Genomic DNA, 22,193 nt, shown 5'->3' with positions numbered 1-22,193 from the left:
AACATTGTATTAATAAAAAGAGACTTCACAGTAGAAAATCATCTTTCTAAAGGTTGCGCTCTCTTTGATAATGTCTTTAAAATTTACATCACCCGGCTGATAATTATGTGTATGAAGGTGATTTTTCATACCTCGAAACTCATTGAAAGATCTGAAACAAAGCCGACATGTACAATAAATAGAAATGCCACAAATTTTTCAATGCCTTTTTAATCGCTTTTGGCAACTTGAACGGAATTCGCTGCCATACTTGGAGCTCACAAGTGTCCTATCGTCAACCATGTGCAAGGCTAAAATGTGTTTATACAGCTGCAATCTTGTCGTCCACGTGTATCTGCATTTTACGCAGTTATAATAGGTTTTGCTCTGCGATGATCACAAATGGCTGCTACGGATTAAAACATGTTCAATGATTTACTCTTTCCATAGCCTTTATTTTTTTATATAAATCATTTAATATTAAAACTGCTCTGACTCAACAATCCCAGCACATAATAAACGTTATATACTCAATAATAGTAGTAACTACAATCGTGAATTTCTAATAAATAAAACATGTCAATCGTCTTGACCTCTTATACCCGATTTTTTTCCGTCAGTGGAGACAAATAATTTTTTCGAAATGTCATACTTGCTACGTTTAGTTTTCCAATGATTATTAATGGACCAATAATTTGCTCGCGTTGGATTGTACTTTCGGCATAAATGCAGATTTGCTTGCTGCAACGAAGTAGTAGTAAAGTAACGATTAATACTTTTCGCCAAATTATAAGTGTTCTTATTTTCAAATAGTAATTACTTACCTCTAGACACTTTTTGATTCCCATAAACTCATCTGCAAAGTATGCCAATTAGTTCGTATTCTCTTAGCGGTATGCTGTGAAATCTGCAGCGAAGGGAAAACAAACAAGACGTGTATGTACGTATTACACTCGTTATTTATCCTATGGGATATATCGCTATTTATTGAATTACCTCTTGTAGAATCAATCCATATCTCATTGAAGTGTCTATATTGAATTCTGCCGAGAAATAAATCAATATGCGCCGTCTCCAAGTGAGTCTTCGTTGCTAGCTTAAAAGTGATGGAAACCATGCGGATCTGGCATTTAAAAAGAAATTGCAATCGACAACAGCAGTGATGAGTCTCCAATCCTCTCATAGATTTTAATTTTTTCCCGCAATTTTTACGTGTCAGCGAATCAGCAATCGTGCATCTCGTCAAATCTGTTTTTCGTAATGTTCTGCAATGGCACTTATTGCAGCAGTAGACTTTTCTCGCTTTCTTCTTATATGGAATTCTGTAAAATATATTTAGCTATTGAAAAATTAACTGTACTCCGCTTGAAAGTTTTAGTTCTATAGAAATATGCTGAAAAACATTCGCGTGAAGTGAATAATAGTTCGATATAAAAAATAATATGTTAACGATAGTTTCGTAAAAAAAACTTTAACTGAAATACCGATCAATTGTATTTGTTTTCGCCGAAGTTGTATACTCACCATGATAGATTGGATCTTCGATGGGGTTCGCGTGACGAATTCGAGTTTTTTTTTCGTTACTTCGCAATCACAGTAGTCATCGTGGTCTTGGCATTTCTATCTGCTAGAACGTACTTTAGTAATAAATGCTTTCAGATAATCCTTCTGTTTCTGCTTGCACTTGAGAAAGTTACAAATCACGAAGCGTGAATAATACCAATACTTGTTTCGTGAAAAGCTCCTTATAATTTTTATACTGAAAATCGCTATATGTGAATTCTATACCAACTTGTCGTTGTCTTCTTACTTGACTGCCACGTCAACAGACTCTAAATTTTCTTTTTATTCTAAATGATCCTGTAAAACCACCTGTTTCACTGTAACGTTGTTCGTTTTCGAAAAAGCTCTGCTGATCATTTATTTGTTCGCGAAACGCACTGAAGCTTTTTTACAATGCGACATCCATTCATCAATGGGCGGCGTGGAGTTCAAATTTAGCTGATAGTTATTATTAAAATATTTCTCGCCGATCGTTGTATAAAAATATAATTTTCACTTTACAACAGTTAATTCGGGATTGATATTCTCTAAAATGATTATAATGAGACATCTTTTCACTTATTGAATGCTTTATCAGAAAATAAATAATGAGTTTCAAAAGTTAATTTACCATATGTAAATCTGTTAATTTAAAATTTTTTAGGGCTTCATCGATTTTAAGATAATTGATACTCAAATAACAAAGTTTATCATATTACTATCCAACCAGTTCCCTGGTATAATAAATTATATTTAGCTACACACTTTATAAAATATATTTTCTTTTTCTATAACAGATAGATTCATTGTGATAGATTCAAAAAATTATTTTTTTTTCTTAAGTATAAACTAAGTTATGTTAACTAAGACACTCATTATTAATCCTAAAAATGAAAAGAATTTCCAATAACATATGAAAAGTTTTTTTTTATTTAATTTTTAATTTATCTAGCAAACATTTTTAAGCGACTATCGTACATACATGATTTATTATTGAATTTTGTTCAAAAAGACTTGTTTGTTGAGGAGAAAAGCTTGTCTTCCGTGAAAATCTTTAATTTAATTGAACTCAAACTGGATAAGTGCAATAATTTCAAACTGGCAATATCAATTTACTGGAGTTATTAAGGTACAAGTATTACTTCTATAAATACTTGCACACACTTCATAAAAAATTATAACTAAGTATAGAAAAATAAGAACTAAATAATTATTTCAAATATAATAAAATAATTGTACTGAATAAAAAAAGATTTATTCTTATATTTGAAAACTTAAACCTTTCAATATTGGCTTGACCATAAAGTATCAATATCATTGTATTTGGAAATGACGAGAGGGCTCAAACACATTGGATTATCGAGGAAATACATCCCCATAACTGCATACTGTCAAAGCTATGTGAATATTTTCGACAAACCATCGAACACCTACAGCTTTGTATTGTGAATTAATCGACTTTCACGTAGTGTCACTGAAAAAATTATCTTCAATTGAAAGGTTATATACACATTATTTGCCTTCTAAAAAAACATTTGTATTCAATGTATAAACGCTAAAATAATTCCGAAAATAATATTTAAATATTACAATTCATCTGCACCTACAATACCTGCACTCTGCAATCGTACGACGTCCTCGAATGGAAACAAACTTGAGAATGAAACTGGCCGATCGGTACGTAAAACCAACGACAGATGACGCTACTTCTTTGCATAAGGTATGAGAGGCAAAGCAGATTACGTTTGAAGTAGCAAGTGGGGCCAACCACCTTACGCGAGTGGCTTTTCCTTTGACGAGCGATCGCACGCAGGAATGGGGAAAAAAATGAATTAACGTGCGCTACGATACCCGGATAATAATGCACAATTCCCGCTGGGTAACAGAACTGTCTTTCCTGCGTAAACAGCGGATATATCCGGAATGATTTATTGCCGGCGCTGAAAAAATGTTGATCGACGCCTCGATGGTAAAGCGCGGATAACGGGAGGATGGATTGGATCTAACTGGACGCGTGGAAAAAGGCTTTTTTCAGATTCGCCCGTGTACGCTACGCTAAAATGGCTTTTGCAAAGAGAAATATTCGAAATATGGAATAATGCCGTATCCGCGATTTGATGCACGTGGTGATTCATAAAAACCAATCACTTACAGGTATATTGCTGGACCGACAATCAAATATCATTTATTGCATATAATACGTCTTAAACCAGCTGAGGCTCCAGGGACAGCAAGACAGTTCTGCGCAAAAACTATGTCTCCATTGAAAACGTTTGAAAGTATACTCAGTCGTCTAACAGGATTAGGAGACGGCTAATTGATATCCTGTTGTCCATTATGTTTCTTTCATTTTCGGCCAATCATCACAATTTTTGTTTGTCTTGGTTGATTCTAATTCAGTTTTATGCGACGCCCACATAGCCATGCGTCATTTTGTCTATGCCAATTATAAATGTCTATGATATTTTTCCAAATAAATGACACTTCTCAATGTTGATGTGAGTTGTATCCTTTGATAGGTGGAGAAGAAGATGATTGAAACAATATTTGTTGATTGCTTTTATTATTGCTATCTACAAAATATCAAAATAAAACTGTAAACTTAAAAATGTCAATCAACTCTTTCTTTTTAACGCTGAAGCTCGTTGAAAAACGTCATTACCAAGAATAAATACGTCTCGATCGGGTTCAACCGTCTCGTCTCGAATAAAACGGTAACAAATACGTATAAAATAAACGAAGATAGCTTCAGGAGAATATTCAGTTGGCTATTATATGCATTATGGCATTTCGTTAATCATCAGGCGATATCTCGATTATCGGCGATTACTCGTGAAACTGGGCTCTCGCGTGTATCGAGCGACGCCGAAATGCACTAAAAGCAGCGGCGAAAAAAGATCACGGAGAAAGAGGCACGAGCGCGCGAGCGATAAGAGGCTCGCGCGGCGCGCGCGTTTGCCCTGCTTATCGGACATCTGCTCCGAACAAGCCTCTCGGATAAAAGGATCGGCGCGCGCCTCTTCGAACGTACGAAGTTCGCGCGAACCGCGCACTGACGTCACTGCTGCCTTTTTTCCCTTACGCAAGCGAGCTCGCAGCCTCCCCCGGCCCCTCGCCGAGCTTCGCAGTTCGCGCGAGCGAATCAGCCAACTGCGGGACAGGCGTCCCTGAAAAGAAAAAAGTAAAACTCTCGCGCGCGATACTCGAAAGATTACTCGTACGCGCGCGAGGACGACGATCGGCCGTCGAGCCCGCGCGCGTGGCCAATTTCCGTCGCTCGCGACCCCAAACGAGCCGCGTATCGCGCTTTCATCGATCCCCCGGGGCGTCCGTCTCGCCGTCTCTGTTTTACTTAGCGAGGAGGAGCGTGAGGGAGATGTGGGTTTCGAAATTCAAACACATTTGCTCGAATACTCTTACTTTTTTATTTCATCGTCGAGGAAAGAGGAAAAAAAAAATAATAATAAATAAATAGTAACGCGCAAGTGCAGCGCGCCTACGCCCTACTGCCTCGCACATCGTTGGCAGGCTCAACTCGACTGATGCGTGTAAAAACTAGCGCAGTACGCATGGCAAAATCATGGCAATCTCATCCTTTTACTTGGCTTTGTACGGTTTATTAATACGTAACTTGGAAAACAAATTCTCTATTTTTTGTTTTGATTTTATTGTCGTCGAAGATAAAAAACAGACATGAAAAATTATTAATACGAGTACGCAGCGAACAAAAAACAACAACAACAACAAAGAAGAGTAAGAGGAAGAAGATCGGGGACAAAAAATAAGAGATCAACTCGGATAGATTCTTTTTTCCACTCTATAAGCGCAACGGTTAAATATATATTGAAACGAAGGTCCATACGTACTTGCACGTATAAGGCCGCCATCGATTTTCTTTATGAATTTTCATGGCTTGTATCGCGCGACAATGCAGTCGTATGCGCGGCGTAGAGCATTAGATTTGTTTTCGTGCACTTGCGGCTTTCCTTACGAGTATATAAATACAATAATTAAATATGCGGTTAGACACCTTTTTGTTTGAAAACGCTTCTTATATAAATGTTCCTCTTTGTTCTCTCTCACTCTCTCTCACTCTCTCTCTCTCTCGCTCTCTCTTGATTAATCTTTTGTTCCCTGGGTTACTCAGAGTTTTGCTGGCCCCCAAAATTGAAAGCTGTGCATTAGCAGCCATGTTTTTTTCAAGTTTTACACCGTAACGACGATAATACAAGTAGTTTGGCAAATAGAGATAAAAGAGCTTTGATTACAACACTGTTTGAGTAAGTTCAACGTGTGCCTCCGAATACATTCAACTCTATCGCTATCGCCCCCCCCCCCTCTCTCTCACTGTCTCGACGAGTGCGCTTTCAACGGAAACGGGACACGCGTTATTTTTTTTGTTTATTGTCTTATGCAAAAAACCTTAAGATTAAATCTTCAAAAGTAGAACATTAGTCGAGGCTTTGTTCTTTTGATTAGAAAAATAGATAACGAAAGACTAAGAGACAACTGGTGTCCGTTCAGCTCGTAACATCGAAGATCTGTGTGTTAGAAAAGAAGAAATCGAAAAGTACGTTATTGCAGTTCGCATGGATTGTCTCGGACGCCTACACTTTCACGCCGGCCAAGTGTTCGTTACTCTACGTTGCGCAATCGATCGGCGCACACGATATTAGTCGAATGATTGAACGTGTTACATTACCTCGGTTAACTGCTCGTATATAATAATTAATAACGTTGTAACGGCATTATTCAACATTGCGTACGATAAAAGTTGCGTATAAATATCCTTTGATCGATCAACTGTTTGTCCGATAGAATTTGTGCGAATGATCACAAGAAAGCGCGCAACGCTTCGGGCAGCCCGTGTTCGCGTACTCGCTCGCGATAACCAGTTAGAAACGGATCCAGCGCACCGTCGCTGCGTGCGCTCGGCGAGCATCCCCGACACAGGTGCATCTGTACACTCCCACGTAAATATACATATCGCACACGGCTCGGCCGTCGTCCTGGCAGGCCGAGGCGAGGACGACGAGGAGCGCCGGCTCCCGCGCGAGCCGCGCGAGTTAGAGCACGTGCAGGTTCTCGCAGTTCTTGAACTTGCGGTCCTCCTTGCCGAACAGCCAGGTGAGCATCTGCCTGGCCTTCATGCTCGCGCGCACGACCCCGCGCGACTTGTACCAGTGCTCGGCGTCGCCGGAGCCCGAGGCGCCCGCCTGGCTGTGCGCCACCTTCAGCCGGATCTGGCTGAGGATGCCCACCAGCAGCTCGTCGATGTTGTGGTTGATGCCCACCGAGATCTCCGCGAACTTGGCCTTGTACGTGCACGCCAGGCACTTGCCGTCTGAAAAGAGCACGCGCGCAGTCGGCCGGTCATTATGGCTCGCCGCTGGCGGAGGCGCGCGAGATCGGGGGGAGCCCGCGACTCGGGAGCTCGGGAGTGCGCGCCTGTGTCCGCGCGGACGCGTTCCGCGGCTCGCGGCTCACTGACCTTGCGTGGAGACGGCTCGCGACCTCACCAGGTCGATCTTGTTGCCGACGAGGATCACGGGTCTGCCGCGGATGTCCTGCTCGTGGATGATGGACAGCAGGCTCTCGGCTCGCTGGAAGGAGGCCTTGTCCGTCGCCGAGTACATCGCCACGTAGGCGTGCGGCTGCGCCAGCCTCTCCAGGTCCTGCGAACGCGGGCGCTCGTTCAGTCGGCTCGCGCGGGTTGGGAGGGGGCGTCGCGCTCTCGGGCCCGACTTCGAAGCCGCGGGGGAGGGGGCGAACTGACCTTTATGTTGGTGACGTCGACGAAGCGCAGCTCGCTCTCCTCACCGTTCAGCATGACAAAGACCGACTGCTCGCTCGGCGTATCTGCAAGACAAGCACAGCCACGCAGCGCGCCAGCCAAGTCGCTGTCGTTATAACGCCGCCTCGAAACTTCGTCGGCCTACATTCCAACTTTTGCGCGCGCGCGCGCGATCGCGACACTCGCGAGCCGGTGCGCCCCTCCAGTCTTCCTCTCTCTCGCCCTTGCCTTTCGCTCCCCGGCGATGCGCGCGCGAACGGTTTGGCTCGTCGTTCGACTCGCTGCCTGACGCGAGCGGCATCTTCCGCGAAACGACCGCGAGCCACGCGAACGAAAAGACTCGAGCGACCGGCCGGCGGAACTGCTCCGCGAGGAGCCGACGGCTCGTATGCGTACCTTTCTGGCGCACGTGGTCGTAGGCGTTGATGCCCTCGCTGGACATGAACTGGCTGACGAGGGCGGACTTGCCGACGCCGCGGGCGCCCAGCACGGCCACGTTGTACGAGGCGACCTCCTTGGGCGGCGCCTGTGCCGCCGCCGCCGCCGCCGACTTGTTGCCGGTCTGCTGCTGCTGCTGCTGCTGCTCGTCCGTCGCCGCCGCCGAGGTCGCCGTCGCCTCGCCGCCGCCCTCGGCCGGCGCCAGCGAGTTGGAGCGCGAGCGCTTCTTGCGAAACGAGTCGCCCCGGTTGATCACACCTGCGAAAGCCCAGTTGCGGATCGCGTTAGTGCCGAGCCTGCGTGCGCGCTGCTGCCTGAAATGGGACGTTCCGTCGGCGCGCGTCGGCCGATCGGACGGGGAAGTGAGTTGCGAAAAGTGGCTCGCGACCAGCGATTGCGCGCGCGGGCGTCGGCCGCCTCGGCGCGGCTGAATTGGTCGGCCGCGAGTCGACGAGCGCGGAGCTTTCGCGACACGTGGCCGCCGTCGCGTTCTCGTTCGCCGAGAGTGTTCGCTCGGTAGCGCGCAAAGTTGCGTCATCGTCCTCGTCGCCGGGGGTGGACTTGGGCCGTCCGTCCATCCGTCCAGGCCGCCAAAAGATGGGCTCGCGACGGTGCAGCAGTGCGGGAAGGTGGGGGGGGGGGGCCGAAGGGCAGAGGAAAGAGAGCAAGAGAGCGGATGAAGAAGCCGAGCCAGGGGCATACCTTTGCTGGTGAGGCTGAAGCTCCTAAGGCGGTAGAGGTCCTCGTCGAGGAGGTCGTCGCGCTGCAGGGTCGCGGCGGCGGCGTTGGCGTCGGGCACGTCCAGATAGGCGTTCACCTGGTGCTTGCGCTGGTGCGGCTGGTAGGCGCTCTGTCCGCGCCGGCTGCCGCGACGCCGCAGGCCCGGGCTCGCGTCGTTCTCCGATAGCCGCGGCTCGCTGCTGCAGTGCGCCGAGCGCGGCCCGCCGCCGTCCTGGTACTCCTGCTCCCTCGCTGCGCGCACAAGCAGTTCCCGCGTTAACGCGCTCGTGGAGCCCAGCTGCGCGCCTCTCCGTTCTCCCGGTTCCCCGCGCGATCGTCGCACGAACTCCGGCGCATTCCGTTTCGCGTTCCGTACTCGCGCTGGACTCGCGGCTGCGCTCGGCCGATCCGATCGGCACGAGTTTCCCCCGGGGAGAAGCGGCAGGCGAATCCGACGGACATTCGTCGCTGCGCCCCGCCCGTAGCCAGAGGCAGAAAGGGAGAGAGATAGAGAGAGAGAATCGCGCTCCAAGAGCGCCAGGGCGACACACGAACAGAGAGGGAGAAGGGGCGAACACGTGGAGCACGTAATCGAGGCCCCATCGATCCTTGAAGCTTTGCAAAGCGTCTAATCGACGCCCGTGTGCATTTTGTCCGTCGCCTCGAGTTCCCTTCGGTCGACCAACGCACGCTGACTCTCGGAGGACGAGACAATGCCGAACTCTCGCCGGCGGGGGTAAGGAGGAGGCGTTTGCCGCCCACGTATCGATCCCAGCGTCGCGGGAAGGAGCCTCGCGGCGCCGTCTCAATCGGGAGCGCGCGCGCAAAAGCCACCGCTGAAGGCTCGCGGATCGTTGCTTTGCATCGTCGACGCGGCCTTGCTCTTGGCCCAACCGCTCGCCAATTTACCAGACCGCTCCGTTCGACGTCGTCGTTGCAACGACACTCGCGCTCAAAAGAGAGAGAGAGAGAGAGAGAGAGAGAGAGAGAGAGAGAGAGAGAGAGAACGGCGTGGTTTACCGCGAGGGACGGCGCATAACGAGCCCTCGCCTCTCGTTTTTTCGGCTTTGTTCGTTCGTTCGTTTTTCTTTGCTTTTCCGCTGAAAGCTCGCGCTGGCAGACGCACAACCCGTTGCTCGTCCCTCGGCAAATCGCAGCGTCGGCCGGCGGTCCGAGAACAAAGCCCGCGACCGGAGGCCGAGAGGGGCAATTCTCTCGGAGGAGCACGCGCGCCGGCGTCGGAAGGCCGCGCGCGCAGCGAAAAAAAATTGCCAGCGCGCCGGCGTTTCTAATCTCTCTCGCTCTTCGGCTGTGTACATATCGATTATCGGTTTCTAAAAGCAGCCGCGCTCTCGACGTGTGTCACGCGACGTGTAGGTGGGTACACTTGTAATCGGCCGCGCGCCGGGAACGACGACCATTAGCACCCGCTCCCGCCCTTCGCTGCCGCCCAACCCGGCCGGCTGCTTCGGAACGACGCGCGAACAAGTATACGACTGCGCGCTATTCCTATTACCGTGATTAAAAATAACGCGCGCTCTCCGGGCGCGCGACTGCCGTTATTCGCGCATGCCTTCTGCGGATACTGGGAGGGGCTTGTTACGAGCTGCGAGCGGGCGACGATCACGACCGCGGGGATGATTCTTTCGCGAGAGCTTCTGGAAATTTCGCGCCGCTCGTCCGTCTCTCGTCTTACTTTTTATTCCCTACGTGGCTGTGCCCAAAGCGTCGCTCGATCGCGGACGCTCGCGTTGGGAAACGAAAGGGTTCCCCGATCGACTCGAGGACTCCCGCCGGTCGCGCAACGTTGCGGCTGTTATTTGGCACGCGCGCAAAATGTTTTCTTTCGTTGCATCGGTTGATCGGTGCGTCGCGAAACGAGAGAGCGCCGTGGCAAATTAAAAACCTTCCCGCTCTCGAGTCGAGGAAAACCTTATCCCGGAGGTCCGTTGGATCGCGAACGAACGCGAGGGCGAATGTTCGTCGGTTGGAGCGCGGCGCGCGCGTTCAAACGAAGCACGCGGCCGGCTGTCAGGAGCGTTCTGTCGTCGCTGGCGATCGTCCGGCCGTGAGATGCCAACTTCGACGATAGCGCGCGCGAACGCGCATCGACGGCCATGCCGTCGGGAGATTCGTTCGCTCCGCGCCACGCTCAATTCGGGAGCGAGGGTTACACTAACGAGCCACTGCGCTCGACCCTTGATTCGAGTAACGAGGAGCAAACGACAGAACGGCTGTTCTTTCTCTTCCTCTCTTTCTCTCTCTCTCTCTCTCTGAATGTCACCGACGTCGCACCCGTGACAATAGCGCGAGAGACATTTCGTTCTCGTAGCTGGCCGTGGAATCGCGAGCGCCGATTGCACCGGGCGCGCCGAGGTAAGGACGGCGGGGAGAGCGAGTGCACTTGGCGGCTGAAACGGACCGACCGAGCGGTCCGCGACGCTCGATCGCGTACCAATCGCCGCGCCAGCGAATTCGGGCGCTGCGGGAAGCGACAGTTGGGAAACCGACGCCAATCAACGGCCCCGCGGTTTCCGCATTCCGCCGAGAACGATTGTCAATCAGCGCACCTGCGGCTCGCGGTCCGGCGTCGCGACGCGCCGCACGCACGCCACTCGGTTTGATTAGTCCCGGCCCCATCGCGCGAGCCAATGCCGCGAGCTCGTCGCGTCGTCGGACCGGTCGAGCCGCGATGCGCCTCGGCCGCGCGTAGACCGTCGGACGGGCCGCGACGAGGACCGCTCGGGAAGGCCGGCGAGCGACGCCCGCGGGACGCCACCAGTTGCTCGAGAGCAGACGCTCGGCGCTCACCCTGTTGCGCCTGTCGCCGCTTGAAGCTCTTGTTGGCCCCGGAGGCGCGCGCGCTCTGCGACCTCGTGGCGGGCCGACGCTTCTTGTTGGGCGTGCTGCTGCTCTCGGGCGTGGCGCTGCCGCTGTCCTTCTTCAGCGCCGACGTCCTGGGCTCCCTGCCGGCGCCGCCCTCCTTGCCCATAGGCGGCATGGCGCTCAGCATCTGCTCCATGCTCGACGAGCCCGGCGCGCAGATCGAGGCCGAGCGCGTCTTGCGTCTCAGGCTCTGCTGGCCGTAGTCCACCTGCATCGCTCCGCGGTCCTCTCTCGCTGTCCTGCTCCCCTGACCTTACCAGTCGCCGCTCATCGTGGCTGTTGTCGCCGCCGCCGGCGCTGCTGCTGCTGCTGCTGCTGCTGATGCTGATGCTGATGCTGCCTCCTCGACAGGTCGCGCATATTTTTAACTTTCACCGGCGCGCCGAGCAGCCCATTTTTCGGCGAAGCACATCGCCAGATCAGACCGAAGCTTCACGGCCGTTTTATTTTTACCATGTGCAGCGTATCCGCTTTCTCCCTCTCTCTCTCTCGCTCGCTCGTTCGTTCGTTCGCTCGCTCGCTCGCGCTGTTCGACCAACTTTTCCTCGTATCCGACTTTTTCGAACGGACGGCCCGGATTGACCGAGCTTTCTAATTTTGAGGTTAGAAACGCCGCAGCTGTTCGGAAGCTGTTCACCCACGCTGGCGATCCGGCTATTTCGAGGCGTACGGCCGACGATGCCGATTACTCCTGCCCGCGGAACAACTCGTCAAAACTGCGCCGATTCCGCGAAAGCGTTATGCCACACGCGCACAGACTATGATCCCGAGTCATCTATTTCGGTTGGGCCGCCGCGCGAAGTCGAGCTTTTACGAGCACCTGGCTCCCTCGCGGCAGATGTAAGCAGGCGTTGACCTTTGCGCCCCCTTTAGCGCTTACTCATGCATCTTGAAATACGTGGGCTGTACGCGCGCACGCACGCACGCGAATAAACCCAGGAGGCTCGCAGAGAGTGAGCGCCCAAGAGAGGGGAACGAGAACGACGTGAGATTCGCTCGCTCCAATTTTCTCGAGCCCCCAATGCTCGCACTTGATGAGATAGAGACGCTGATCACTTATGTACAGCTTCTCGGAACCTCGAGCCGAGCGCTGTTTCTTTTCAGGTTTGATCCGATCCTTGCAATTTTCAATCACTGGATCCAGTTCGAGCGCGTCAGAAGAACTTGCGGACGACGAGGAAGGCTGCAGTCTGGCCGATTCTCAGATTCACTGTCACAAGCACAACCGACGAAGGGGTAACTACCATGAGATCGAGAGAGGAGAGAGAGAGAAAGATAAAAAAAGAAAAAAACGCCTGCGTGGACCCGATCGAGCGCGACCCACCGTCGCACGAGCTTACGTATCGTGAGGTACTGAGTCGAGAGAGCGACGCCCGGCTAAACGAAACGCGAACGCTCCCCCCTCGCGCGCGCACTTGCGGCGTCGCGACGCCAGCCGTGCGCGCAGCTTTTCGCTCGATGCCTCTCTCTCTCTCTCTCTCTCTCTCCCTGCCCCTCCCACGCCGATACACACCCAAGCGTCAAGCCTGCGCCGCCGCCGTTTCACCCCGCGCACCGATCCCCCTACGTATCTCGCTCTTTTTCCAAATTTCCCGAGCTTTTTTCGGCCGCGGATGTGTCAATGAACCAAGTAGGCGCTCGCGCACATTGCAGTATTCACGCGGGTCAACGCATCCCGCCGACAATGCCTCGTTCAAAAAGCGCACTTTCCAACCGAGCTAAATATACGGGCAAACTCCCAGCCACCATTGCCCGCGAGGTGAACGGTCTCGGCCGTGAAAAAAAATTAAGTTTCGAAAGCCTCGCGTTTAATAAGGTGTGCGATGCCACTGCTGCTGGCGCGATTCCAGGCGCGCGCGCGCTCGCGCGAGAGAGATGCAATATTCCCGTTTCGCGTGCGTCGATAATTCTTTTAGCGCGTCGCTTGTACGCGTGATTGCGCGAGTGCGTTTTTCTTTCGTCTTGCCGTCGAGAGTCACGGGGTGAGAGCGATAGAATATAAACGGCGAGATGGAGCGGCACCGCTCGGCAACGTTGATTAGCAGATCGTTGATTCGTTCCCAGCTTCGAGCTTTGCGTTATCGAATTTTTCGGCTGCTGTAGCTGCTTTCGCTGAGAGACGAATGCTTAAGCCGAACGCTTTCCAATGAAACCGTTTCTTGATCGCGTTTTAATTCCGCGAAAAATTACACTCGATGGCAGACCCAACATTCGACGAAATAATTAGAGGATGCAACTCGCACGAAAAATTCGAAGAAGCGAAAAAAAATGTTTCGCATGAAGATTGGATCGGATGTCGTCCAACGTATTAATCTCGACTTAAAAATAAATTAACAAGATTTTTCACGGTTTCAAGTCGATAACTTTATTACAATTATGCACGCACATTATATTTTTAAGATATTACCAAGTATTCTCACTTTCCCACTAAAGAAACATTTAATTTTAATTCGTAGGAGTAAGTTAGACATGAAAACAGATGTACACAATATTTTACGCGATTGTTTGAAAATTTTTGAGTATTTTGAAAACTCGCATGTTTACTTTGGTATATTTACATATACAATCGTTATTCTCATTCAAATAAACATAAACGTGAACTAGTATTCTTTAGATCGTGTTATAGAAACAAAACCTATTAATTCTCGCTGATTGAGTTGAAATTCACAATAACATTGAAATTATAATATTATTAAAATTTATTACTGGAATTCCATGAAAATAAAAACGCAAGTATTATTTCACTACATTTTTGTCAGTTTTTGCTTTTATTATTTTTATCGCACTCCAACAACAGTCTCATTATTGCCTTCTGCTTATTCTGAGCAGCAATATGAACAGATGCGTTGCCCCATTTATCTCTACTTTTGACTAGAGTAGGACATTTTTCCAACAATAACTTTACTGTGGAAAGAAACTTTAACTCTTCTATTCCATCTTCATTTTTAATAGCTTTCAATAAATTATGCAAGGCAGTATTCCCATTAATATCAACAGAATCAATAAACTTGTTTAATAATGGTAAGAGAATTTTAATGATCTTTTGCTGCTTGTACTTGGCAGCTAGATGCAATAATGTCTGTTCATTGCTGTCTTTAACGTCAATCGGACATTTATTGGAAATCAGCAGATTTAAAATAGGTATGCAGATTTCCTCTTGACTGGGATCCTCGTTTTTCTCATTGTCAAGCAAGCAATTCAACACCGTTCGATTTTTCGATGCAACGCATTCTACGTCTGCTCCGTATTCTATCAATAACTGGACAATTTCCAAACTTTTGCTCATAGCAGCGTGATGTAGTGGAGTCTGGCAGAATTTGTCGCCACGAGTGGCCAAAGGAACGTCGATACCGTATTTTTGAATTTCAACAAAAGAATACATGATGGCAGCCTATGCAAACTAAAAAAACAAATACATCGACTTTTGGAGTGCTTCGTTTTAACTTGAAAGGATTATTTTATTTTTCAATCATCTTAGCAATTTATAAAATTTTTTATGTTTCAGATATACGTCATACTAATGTTGGTGCAATAAGAGGTTTTCTACATAAGGAGATATTGGACGTCGGTTATCAACAATCAGATATGTACCCTACATTGAAAAAAAATTGAAAAAAAAAACTTTCTTTTTGACACTATGTAGAAACCCCCTTATCTTATTATCTATTTACTTGAGATATTTCCTGTAAATATAAAAAGTGTTAAATACTAATTGTTGAAAGTAATACACCAACTTTCTAATTCCGTTGAATTTGATAAAGCAATTCACGATCAACAAGTCGCACTACAACTTATCCACTTGTACCGTTATGCGGAGATGGCAAACCAACGTATCCGAACTCGTTCTCAAATTATTTTGAACTTTCAGTACCATCGTTTCCGGTCCGAATATAGAAGTGGAAAAAAAAATTCGCGTTCACCAAAAGGATTTTAATTAGTTTTGTTGTTGCCTTTCTCTTTTATAAAGAGTATAGTTTCTTCAGTTATCGATAGTTTTCGTAGAAATTTATCAGACAGAGCTGCAATATGACTAACGTTGTAATGGCGGAACGGAAATTTTGGCGCTCGAATCGCAAATACGTTTAGCTCATACTATGGCCGAACAGTCGTTTTATTTTTTTTACATTTTACAGTGCTTTATAAAATTCCATAATACATTGGAACTGCTTATAATCTATTGAGTGAATCAAAAATTTAGATTATTATCATTGAAGTTATCTAGAATAGTCGATCCAATACAACATTTCTGCTATGCGATGAGCTAACTTAACGCAGTGATACATCGATATATAAATACTAAGTTCAGCTAAGCTGTCGAAAAGTTGTTCGTATCATTCATGTGAAATATTTTGACAAATCACACAAGTAATGTAAACAAAAAGTCATTTAAAGTACTTTTATAATCTGTTACTAACAGGTCACGTTGCTAATTAGGAACATTACACAAGTTTTTTTTTTACATTCTTTATATTTTAAATTGTGTTGGTATGTTGAACTATTGATCCCAATAGATGAACAGAGTAAAAGTTGTAGTAATTAATTATATTTTTTCAAGCAAATAAAAAACGTACAAAATGAAAAGACATTATCCAAGATCAGGGACTATGACAAAACTAAGATCTAATCTTGATCAGTCAATGATAGACAGTATTATGAGTCGTATAAGACCCTATCTACAACTGGAAGATGATTTTAATGATGAGTAAGTTAATTTTTGTGTTTTTATATTTTGAATAACTCTTATGAAATATTTTTATCAAAATGTATGGAAGCTATCATACAAATACTGTTTAATCTTGATAACTATCATAAAAAGTAGTAAATATAATAATAAAATCACAAGAAAACATATGTACATTATTTTCAATGCTCATAAAACTAATTGTTTACATCACAGTCTTGATTGTTTGTCACAGCAGCCTCTATGAAAGCATGCAACTCTGCATTACTCAACTTTTCAAAGATCATATTGCCTAAAACATCATCCAGTCTATAACCAATCATTTTTAACAGTGCTTTTATAGCAAGAATAACAAGGTATCTTCTCACACCAGCTCTGCGATACTTCCCAATGAGCATTTCTCTATAACTAGGAAATAATTTGCTAAAAAGTACAATCTCTTTCAACACCACATTATTCCTGTATTTATACATTTTGTCTTCATCGAGTAGCAAGTCATAGACTGACACACTTGAATTGATCATTGTCTGCTTCATATGAAATACCTCAACGTTATACTTCTCATAACTCTGCATCTTGTGCATAATCTGGAGAAGATTTTTACGAAAATCAACGACGGGAAGACCGACAGCCATCGATTTTGCATTTCTTGTCACCACCCTTAGCCAAACGATTGCTTCAACTTCTTCATTCAACTGCATTGGAGTAAAGCCTTTCTTATCTTGAACGTTTATGTCCGCGCCAAAGTCCATTAGAATATCGAAAGCTTCGGCGTTGTTGTACTGACAGGCGTAGTGTAAAACTGTTCGACCGTAAGAGTCGATGGCTTTGACATCGGCGCCGTTACGCAGCAGAACATTTAGGATGAAGGTGAGTTTGTGACGTGTGGCTAAATGTAAAGCTGTTCTGCCATCTTTTTGTTTCGCATTTATCATTGCTAAAAAAACGTTAGTTATTTTTTTATATACGCTTGGAGAAAATCTTAATTTACCTTACCGTCTTTTTCGCAAGGATCCCCCTTATTCAGGATTCTCATTAATCTTTTGAGTACGTAATGTTTGGCATATTTGGCTGCCACGTGCAGTATTGTCATGTCGAATTTCACATCTCTGCATCTAATGTTCGCTCCACGTTCAATCAAGAGATCAAAACACACATTGTGACCTGTACAAACGGCAACATATAGTGGTGTTCGTCCATGTTGACTTTTAGCATTTACATCGCATCCAAGCTTCAATAGTAGTTGCAAAAGACTCGCACAGGCAGTTGCATTATTCGGTGAACTTGCCAGGTAGTGCAACACACCAAAGCCTCGATTGTCGCAACCCTTGAAATCAGCTCCATACTCCAATAACAATTCGAGTACTTGTATCGAGCTATGAGCAACTGTGGCAAGCAACGGTGTTTTTCCTTCGTTGTTTTTCATTTCAACCTTCGCACCATTGTCTAAAAGAATTCGCGCGAAATCAACCAAATCGTCGTCGTTGCTAGTAGCGTGATTGGAGCTGAGCAACAGATGTAACGGCGTGTTACCCCTGTAGTCGGCTGCGTTCACATCGCGCTTGTATAAATCTAGGTTCAGTCGCAACAGGTCTCCATTTCTCTGCTTGGCTGCCAAGTGAAGATATGTTTGACCCTTTGCGTTTTTCACTTCAGTCTTACTTCCTAGATTTTGTTGTTGGAACTTTGACGCGTCAATTCGGAGTTGCTTGAGCTCGGCGTCCACCGACGAATCCAGAAATTCATTGTGCGGTGCATTGTCATGTGGGAGAATTTCGAACGAAGTTTCGTTTTTGCTGCTAAAGTGATTTAACGTCTGAAAGTAAATCCAATGACGTGAATTGCAAGTCTTATCGTAGCACAGTAATATAGCACATATCTCGTATATCAATTTTATGTCACAACAAAGTACGATAGTTGCATTTACGCAGAGAAAGTAACGTTGAAGTGTTTTACGTGTTTTTATAATTTGTTGATTCTGATCTATTTATTTCGACGTTGGATGCTTTGCATTTTTAATAGAATATTATAATAGCCGCAAACAGTGAAAAATCAATTGAAAAATTCGATTAAAAAATTTCGTGATAAACTTGCATGCATAATAATCTCCTGAATTCTAACTAAATCTATATAAAACATCACACCGACCGCAACTATTGCCTCGCTAAATATTGTAAAAAATATCTCACCCTCATGGCCAACAAAATAATCTGTCTCTAGTCACTTTACGTCCGGCCGTTGCAACTGGCTACCTGTGACTCACTGGTTTTCCGCGCGCGAGCACGGACGAGTCCCAAAAATCTTGTCTTACGAGAAGGAGAGAGAGAGAGAGAGAGAGTCTTGGCACGTGTGCGCCATTGGGAAAACAATGACATTGCTCCTCCCATGGCACTGTCTTGCAGTGTTTTACTGATAAATGCATCTCTGTGAAAGAATCCTTCCAAAGCTGCATGACTCGTGCGAAGTTATATTTAGCGGACTCTTTATTCGTTTTCGAATTGTCGCGCGAGATGACGTTCGAACGATCGAAAGATCACAAGAGGCAAGAGCGCAAAATGCCACCGCCGTGCATTTTTGCAGGCCGACAAGGCAGACACGCGTCTCCACTTGCAAGCGCTGGCTCATATTTTATCAGTCGAGCAGACCGGATTAAACATACGTCTCTGTGCGGACTGCAATTCATGAAAAGACCATTTCGACAAGCGAGCGTCACGCCGCGGATAAGATAATCTTTTAGGCTAATGAATCGTCGCATTCTCGAGCCGTTTCACAGAGCGATTCCAAATGCCTAAGACTGGCCCTCCTGTATTACTCTTCCGCTTCTATTTCGAGCTTTACTTCGAAAGAGAAATTTATGCGTATGTCTTATACGCGCAGTGGATGCAGTCGGCAATTCTCGTATCGCACAACTTTCTGATAAATGCACGTGCTTTCGCGTGCAATTTTCGCAAACAATGAGAAATGCCTGTTTGAAGAAAGCTGGAATGTTTACTTGAACGGCTGCTAAACAACTGAGCTTTCATATCTAAAAGCTTAATTCCTTCTTTCAAGCTTCTACACATGTGATATTACTTTGATCATTAATAAATACCATTAACTCACCGTATTATATATTAAGTTGAATATTTTCTTTGCAAAAAAATTGTTAAAAATAAAATAGTTGGCTAGCCCAGTTATGATAATGCAGTAGTTACTCGATTATGCAGTATTGAAATTATCATAATTACCTCTGTCTTTATACTTGAACTCGGCCATGCTGCCTATACTTTACGTCAGCTCAAATATTTTTCATTGAGAGACAAGCTTCAAGCGTGAATATATTAAACAGTAGCTTACATTGAATATCAACTAGCTGTTGAAAATGAAAGACCATTGGATCACCATCATGATCAGTGTTGCTGGTCTTTATATGATACTCACGAATTTAGCTCCAGCTATTTTAGGTAAGTGATAAATTACTGTAAGATTATTTTTCTTTTTTTTTAATGTAAAGTCAAGCTAATTATTTAAAAAATGTATATACCTTCTCAGGGCTCATTTGGAGGCTTTTTAGCTGAAGAAAGATATCCTAATGAAAGCCGTCAGAAGAGAATAAACATAAATTGTATCAGTGTTGTGCTTGCAATAAACCGTCGTTAACGAATCGTTTTATTGATTATTGTCACGTCCACACAGAAATCACCGAAACTTTTCCGAATGACTTGGCGCATAACAAGAAAGATATCTGTCTTACCTACGAACAGTAGTCGCCGGGGATTTCAATCGAGTCTTTCGTGAAAATCCCGTTGGATGGAGCCGTCGAACGGTGTCGCTGGAAATTCATATTTCCCCGCAAATCGGGAGGCCGCGCGCTTCGTCCAGGCTTCTTCTCCGAATCGATCCAACGGCGTCGAGCATTCGGAGAAAAGAGACAAAAGTTTCAACCGAGCCCCGTCAGCTCTCCGACCACGAGCGCCACGTCGGAGCCGCAGGCTTGGCGAAGAATCGGCCCTCTCGGTGCGGCGCGATTTATCTCGCAGGCGCGCGAGCGGAAATATTTTCGGAGCTTCGCGAGAAGTATTGGCCCACGTGACTCTGCCCGCGATATTTTCGGCCGCAGAGCCGCCTTAACGGAAATTTTCACTTTGCTCGTGTAATATCGCGCAAAGACTCACGGCCGAGTTCGCTCTCTCGCGCGACGCGCGCAATTTCCGAGTCGTGCGCGCTAATTGCCCGGTGGCTTTCGCCATTCCCGCTGCTCGTTCTCGAGGCTGGCTCAGCAAGTCGCATCGCCAGCAAATGGAGTCGCGTCACGCGTATTCAAAGTTGAGCGCGGTTTCTTTTGCCGACGAATCGCCACGGACGAGACGTCCGAAGAGTCGCGATCTCGGCGGTGCGTGTCCCGCTTCGCCGCCGCTTTGCGACAAGCGGGCGTCGATCGTCGTCTCGCTCTTGGCGTCGGAGTCGCGCAAACCGACTCATCGCGGTGGCCACGAAGGCCTCGTCGAGCTCTCGACTGTAACTTTAGCAATGATAAACTGCTGGTCCCCGATGCCGTTTGAATGATTCGGGTGATCGATCGACGCTCGACCTCTAGATTCGTCCCTGTACGAGAAAAACGTACCATCGAACTCCATCGTCTCGAAGCTGCGATGGTCATTCTCGAGAAACGCACGAGCGTGCCGAGGAAGCTACGGAAAGACGGACAGGCAGCTCGAGTGCACATGCGGGCACATATATATATACATGTGTAACTATATAAGAGTCGGACAGCGACCGCGGTCGTCGGGATCGGTAAAGTGGTACTAATGACTCGTAACCGGCGCGCATCGCTGAGTTAGCATGATTTACGAGCGTCCGCGCGCCTCTCGCTCCGAAAAATCCGTGGCAGCTCGTCCGTCTTGGCTTGCCGAGGGCGCGGCTCGTCGGCGAGCTCCGCCGGGGGAGGCGCGCGCGCCGCCAGGAAGACGAGCGAGGAGGATCGTTGCGCAACGTGGAGTAGCGGCCGATTGCGTAAGCCCACCGCGCGAGTCGCCCGGTTTTCAAAACGGACCCGAGCCCTCCTTTCACGCGCTTTTTCAGGGTCGCGCAAGCGCGTCGGCTATAGCGCATCCTCGTCGACGTAGTCGTGTCCGCGAACTATCCTCTCCTTGGCGGCGAATATGAAAAAAATAAATAAATAAATAACAATGAAAGAAAGGAAAAAGACCGACTTAGCAGCCTCGTCCCCAACGGGCGATCCCCTTTCACTCGGCGATCATCGCTACGCCAGCCAAGCCCGCGACGCATAAATCAGAGCTCGCACGCCGAGAGAGCGCGCTCTTGGCAGCTACACCTGTACGCGCGTGGGAACTCACCGCAAGCTCGCGCCAGAAGAGCCGGGAGTTCCGAGAAATACGGATTTATCCGGGAGCCTCTTGTTTTCGGACAGCTGAGTGGACGGACGTCGTTCGAGCGCGCGATCGACGCCGTTCTTTTGACAAGGTTTTCCATCGTCTATACCGTTACGCGGAAAAGGAAGGGGGGACTTTAGAGCGGAACGAGAAAAAAAAAATGTCGTTCGAAAGCGCGTGCAGCCATCCGACGGAAGAGAGGTAAAAGGCAAAAGTAAAAGTACATTGTTTGACAATATCACATAATTTGGTCGAACACCTATCATAAGATTATTACAAATATGAATAAATAAAGTATTGTATAGACACTCTGTGAGTCAATAACAAACAATTAAAAGTCATGTAAATATGTCAAACGCATAAATAGAGAAATCAAGTCTAGATACTTTATCACAGCTCAGCAAGACTAGTAAAATGTATCTTGGACTACAGAGAGACTAGTAATGCAGACATTCTTGCGATACAGACTTAAGGGTCGAGGCCAAGAAAGTATTTACACGCACCATCCCTGAAAACAGCAAGTCATTGTGAATTTGGTAGAGGCTGGGAGGGAATTCCGTAGGCGAGCACCAGAGACATGTGAGGATCTAAACTCAGTCTCAGTTCTCACCTTAAGAATGTTAAGCTCCGACCGTTCCCCATACCAGTGAAACCAGGGCTTTGAACAGAGAAAAACTCAACCAAATACTTGGGCTTTCACATACGTGTAATTTTGTACATAAACAGGGCAGTAAAATAGATCTTGCGAAAATCAACACGAAGTTAGCTCAGCTGCTTCCGG

At 47.0% G+C, this 22,193-nt stretch overlaps 2 protein-coding genes and 2 long non-coding RNA genes across 5 annotated transcripts; 1 reads left to right on the top strand and 3 right to left on the bottom strand.

The window, feature by feature from the left end:
• Positions 1-611: 611 nt before the first annotated feature.
• LOC131674411 (uncharacterized) lies at positions 612-1,238 on the bottom strand. Its single transcript, XR_009302819.1, has 3 exons — positions 976-1,238; positions 804-886; positions 612-720 (listed from the first exon to the last, which is right to left on the bottom strand). It is a non-coding gene; the product is annotated as an uncharacterized LOC131674411 (long non-coding RNA).
• A 4,441-nt stretch (positions 1,239-5,679) lies between these two features.
• Positions 5,680-12,699, bottom strand: LOC131674403 (GTP-binding protein RAD). 2 transcript variants are annotated; one of them, XM_058953062.1, is made up of 7 exons: positions 11,285-12,699; positions 8,456-8,725; positions 7,926-8,011; positions 7,712-7,841; positions 7,298-7,380; positions 7,013-7,196; positions 5,680-6,865 (listed from the first exon to the last, which is right to left on the bottom strand). In XM_058953062.1, the coding sequence occupies exons 1-7, from the start codon at positions 11,571-11,573 to the stop codon at positions 6,588-6,590; spliced, it is 1,320 nt and encodes a 439-aa protein (XP_058809045.1). In that variant the 5' UTR covers positions 11,574-12,699; the 3' UTR covers positions 5,680-6,587. The 2 variants fall into 2 exon arrangements, with proteins under 2 accessions (XP_058809045.1, XP_058809044.1); XM_058953061.1 differs by having other exon boundaries at positions 7,712-8,011.
• A 1,009-nt stretch (positions 12,700-13,708) lies between these two features.
• On the bottom strand, positions 13,709-22,130 carry LOC131674391 (serine/threonine-protein phosphatase 6 regulatory ankyrin repeat subunit A-like). The gene is made up of 8 exons (XM_058953042.1): positions 19,774-22,130; positions 19,564-19,608; positions 19,461-19,474; positions 19,268-19,392; positions 18,230-19,094; positions 17,037-17,856; positions 16,250-16,977; positions 13,709-14,750 (listed from the first exon to the last, which is right to left on the bottom strand). Exons 5-8 carry the CDS (start codon positions 18,233-18,235, stop codon positions 14,115-14,117), a joined length of 2,190 nt encoding a protein of 729 aa, XP_058809025.1. The 5' UTR covers positions 18,236-19,094; positions 19,268-19,392; positions 19,461-19,474; positions 19,564-19,608; positions 19,774-22,130; the 3' UTR covers positions 13,709-14,114.
• Positions 15,230-16,061, top strand: LOC131674410 (uncharacterized). The gene is made up of 3 exons (XR_009302818.1): positions 15,230-15,683; positions 15,777-15,844; positions 15,915-16,061. It is a non-coding gene; the product is annotated as an uncharacterized LOC131674410 (long non-coding RNA).
• Positions 22,131-22,193: the final 63 nt, after the last annotated feature.

This window comes from Phymastichus coffea, unplaced genomic scaffold (genome assembly GCF_024137745.1).
Source record: "Phymastichus coffea isolate CEN01 unplaced genomic scaffold, Cenicafe_Pcof_1.1 PCOF00239, whole genome shotgun sequence".
Classification (NCBI taxonomy): domain Eukaryota; kingdom Metazoa; phylum Arthropoda; class Insecta; order Hymenoptera; family Eulophidae; genus Phymastichus; species Phymastichus coffea.
This window is presented reverse-complemented; position numbering and strand designations above follow the sequence as displayed.

Coding starts and splice junctions, on each gene's coding strand:
- LOC131674403 (XM_058953061.1), bottom strand. CDS start 11,573: ATGCAGGTGGACTACGGCCAGCAGAGCCTGAGACGCAAGACGCGCTCG. Junction 8,726..11,284: donor GCGGCGACAGGCGCAACAGG/GTGAGCGCCGAG, acceptor TTGTGCGCGCAG/CGAGGGAGCAGGAGTACCAG. Junction 7,197..7,297: donor TCGACGTCACCAACATAAAG/GTCAGTTCGCCC, acceptor CCGCGTTCGCAG/GACCTGGAGAGGCTGGCGCA.
- LOC131674391 (XM_058953042.1), bottom strand. Junction 16,978..17,036: donor GGATCCTTGCGAAAAAGACG/GTAAGGTAAATT, acceptor ACGTTTTTTTAG/CAATGATAAATGCGAAACAA. Junction 14,751..16,249: donor CAAACAATCAAGACTGTGAT/GTAAACAATTAG, acceptor TAGTTTGCATAG/GCTGCCATCATGTATTCTTT.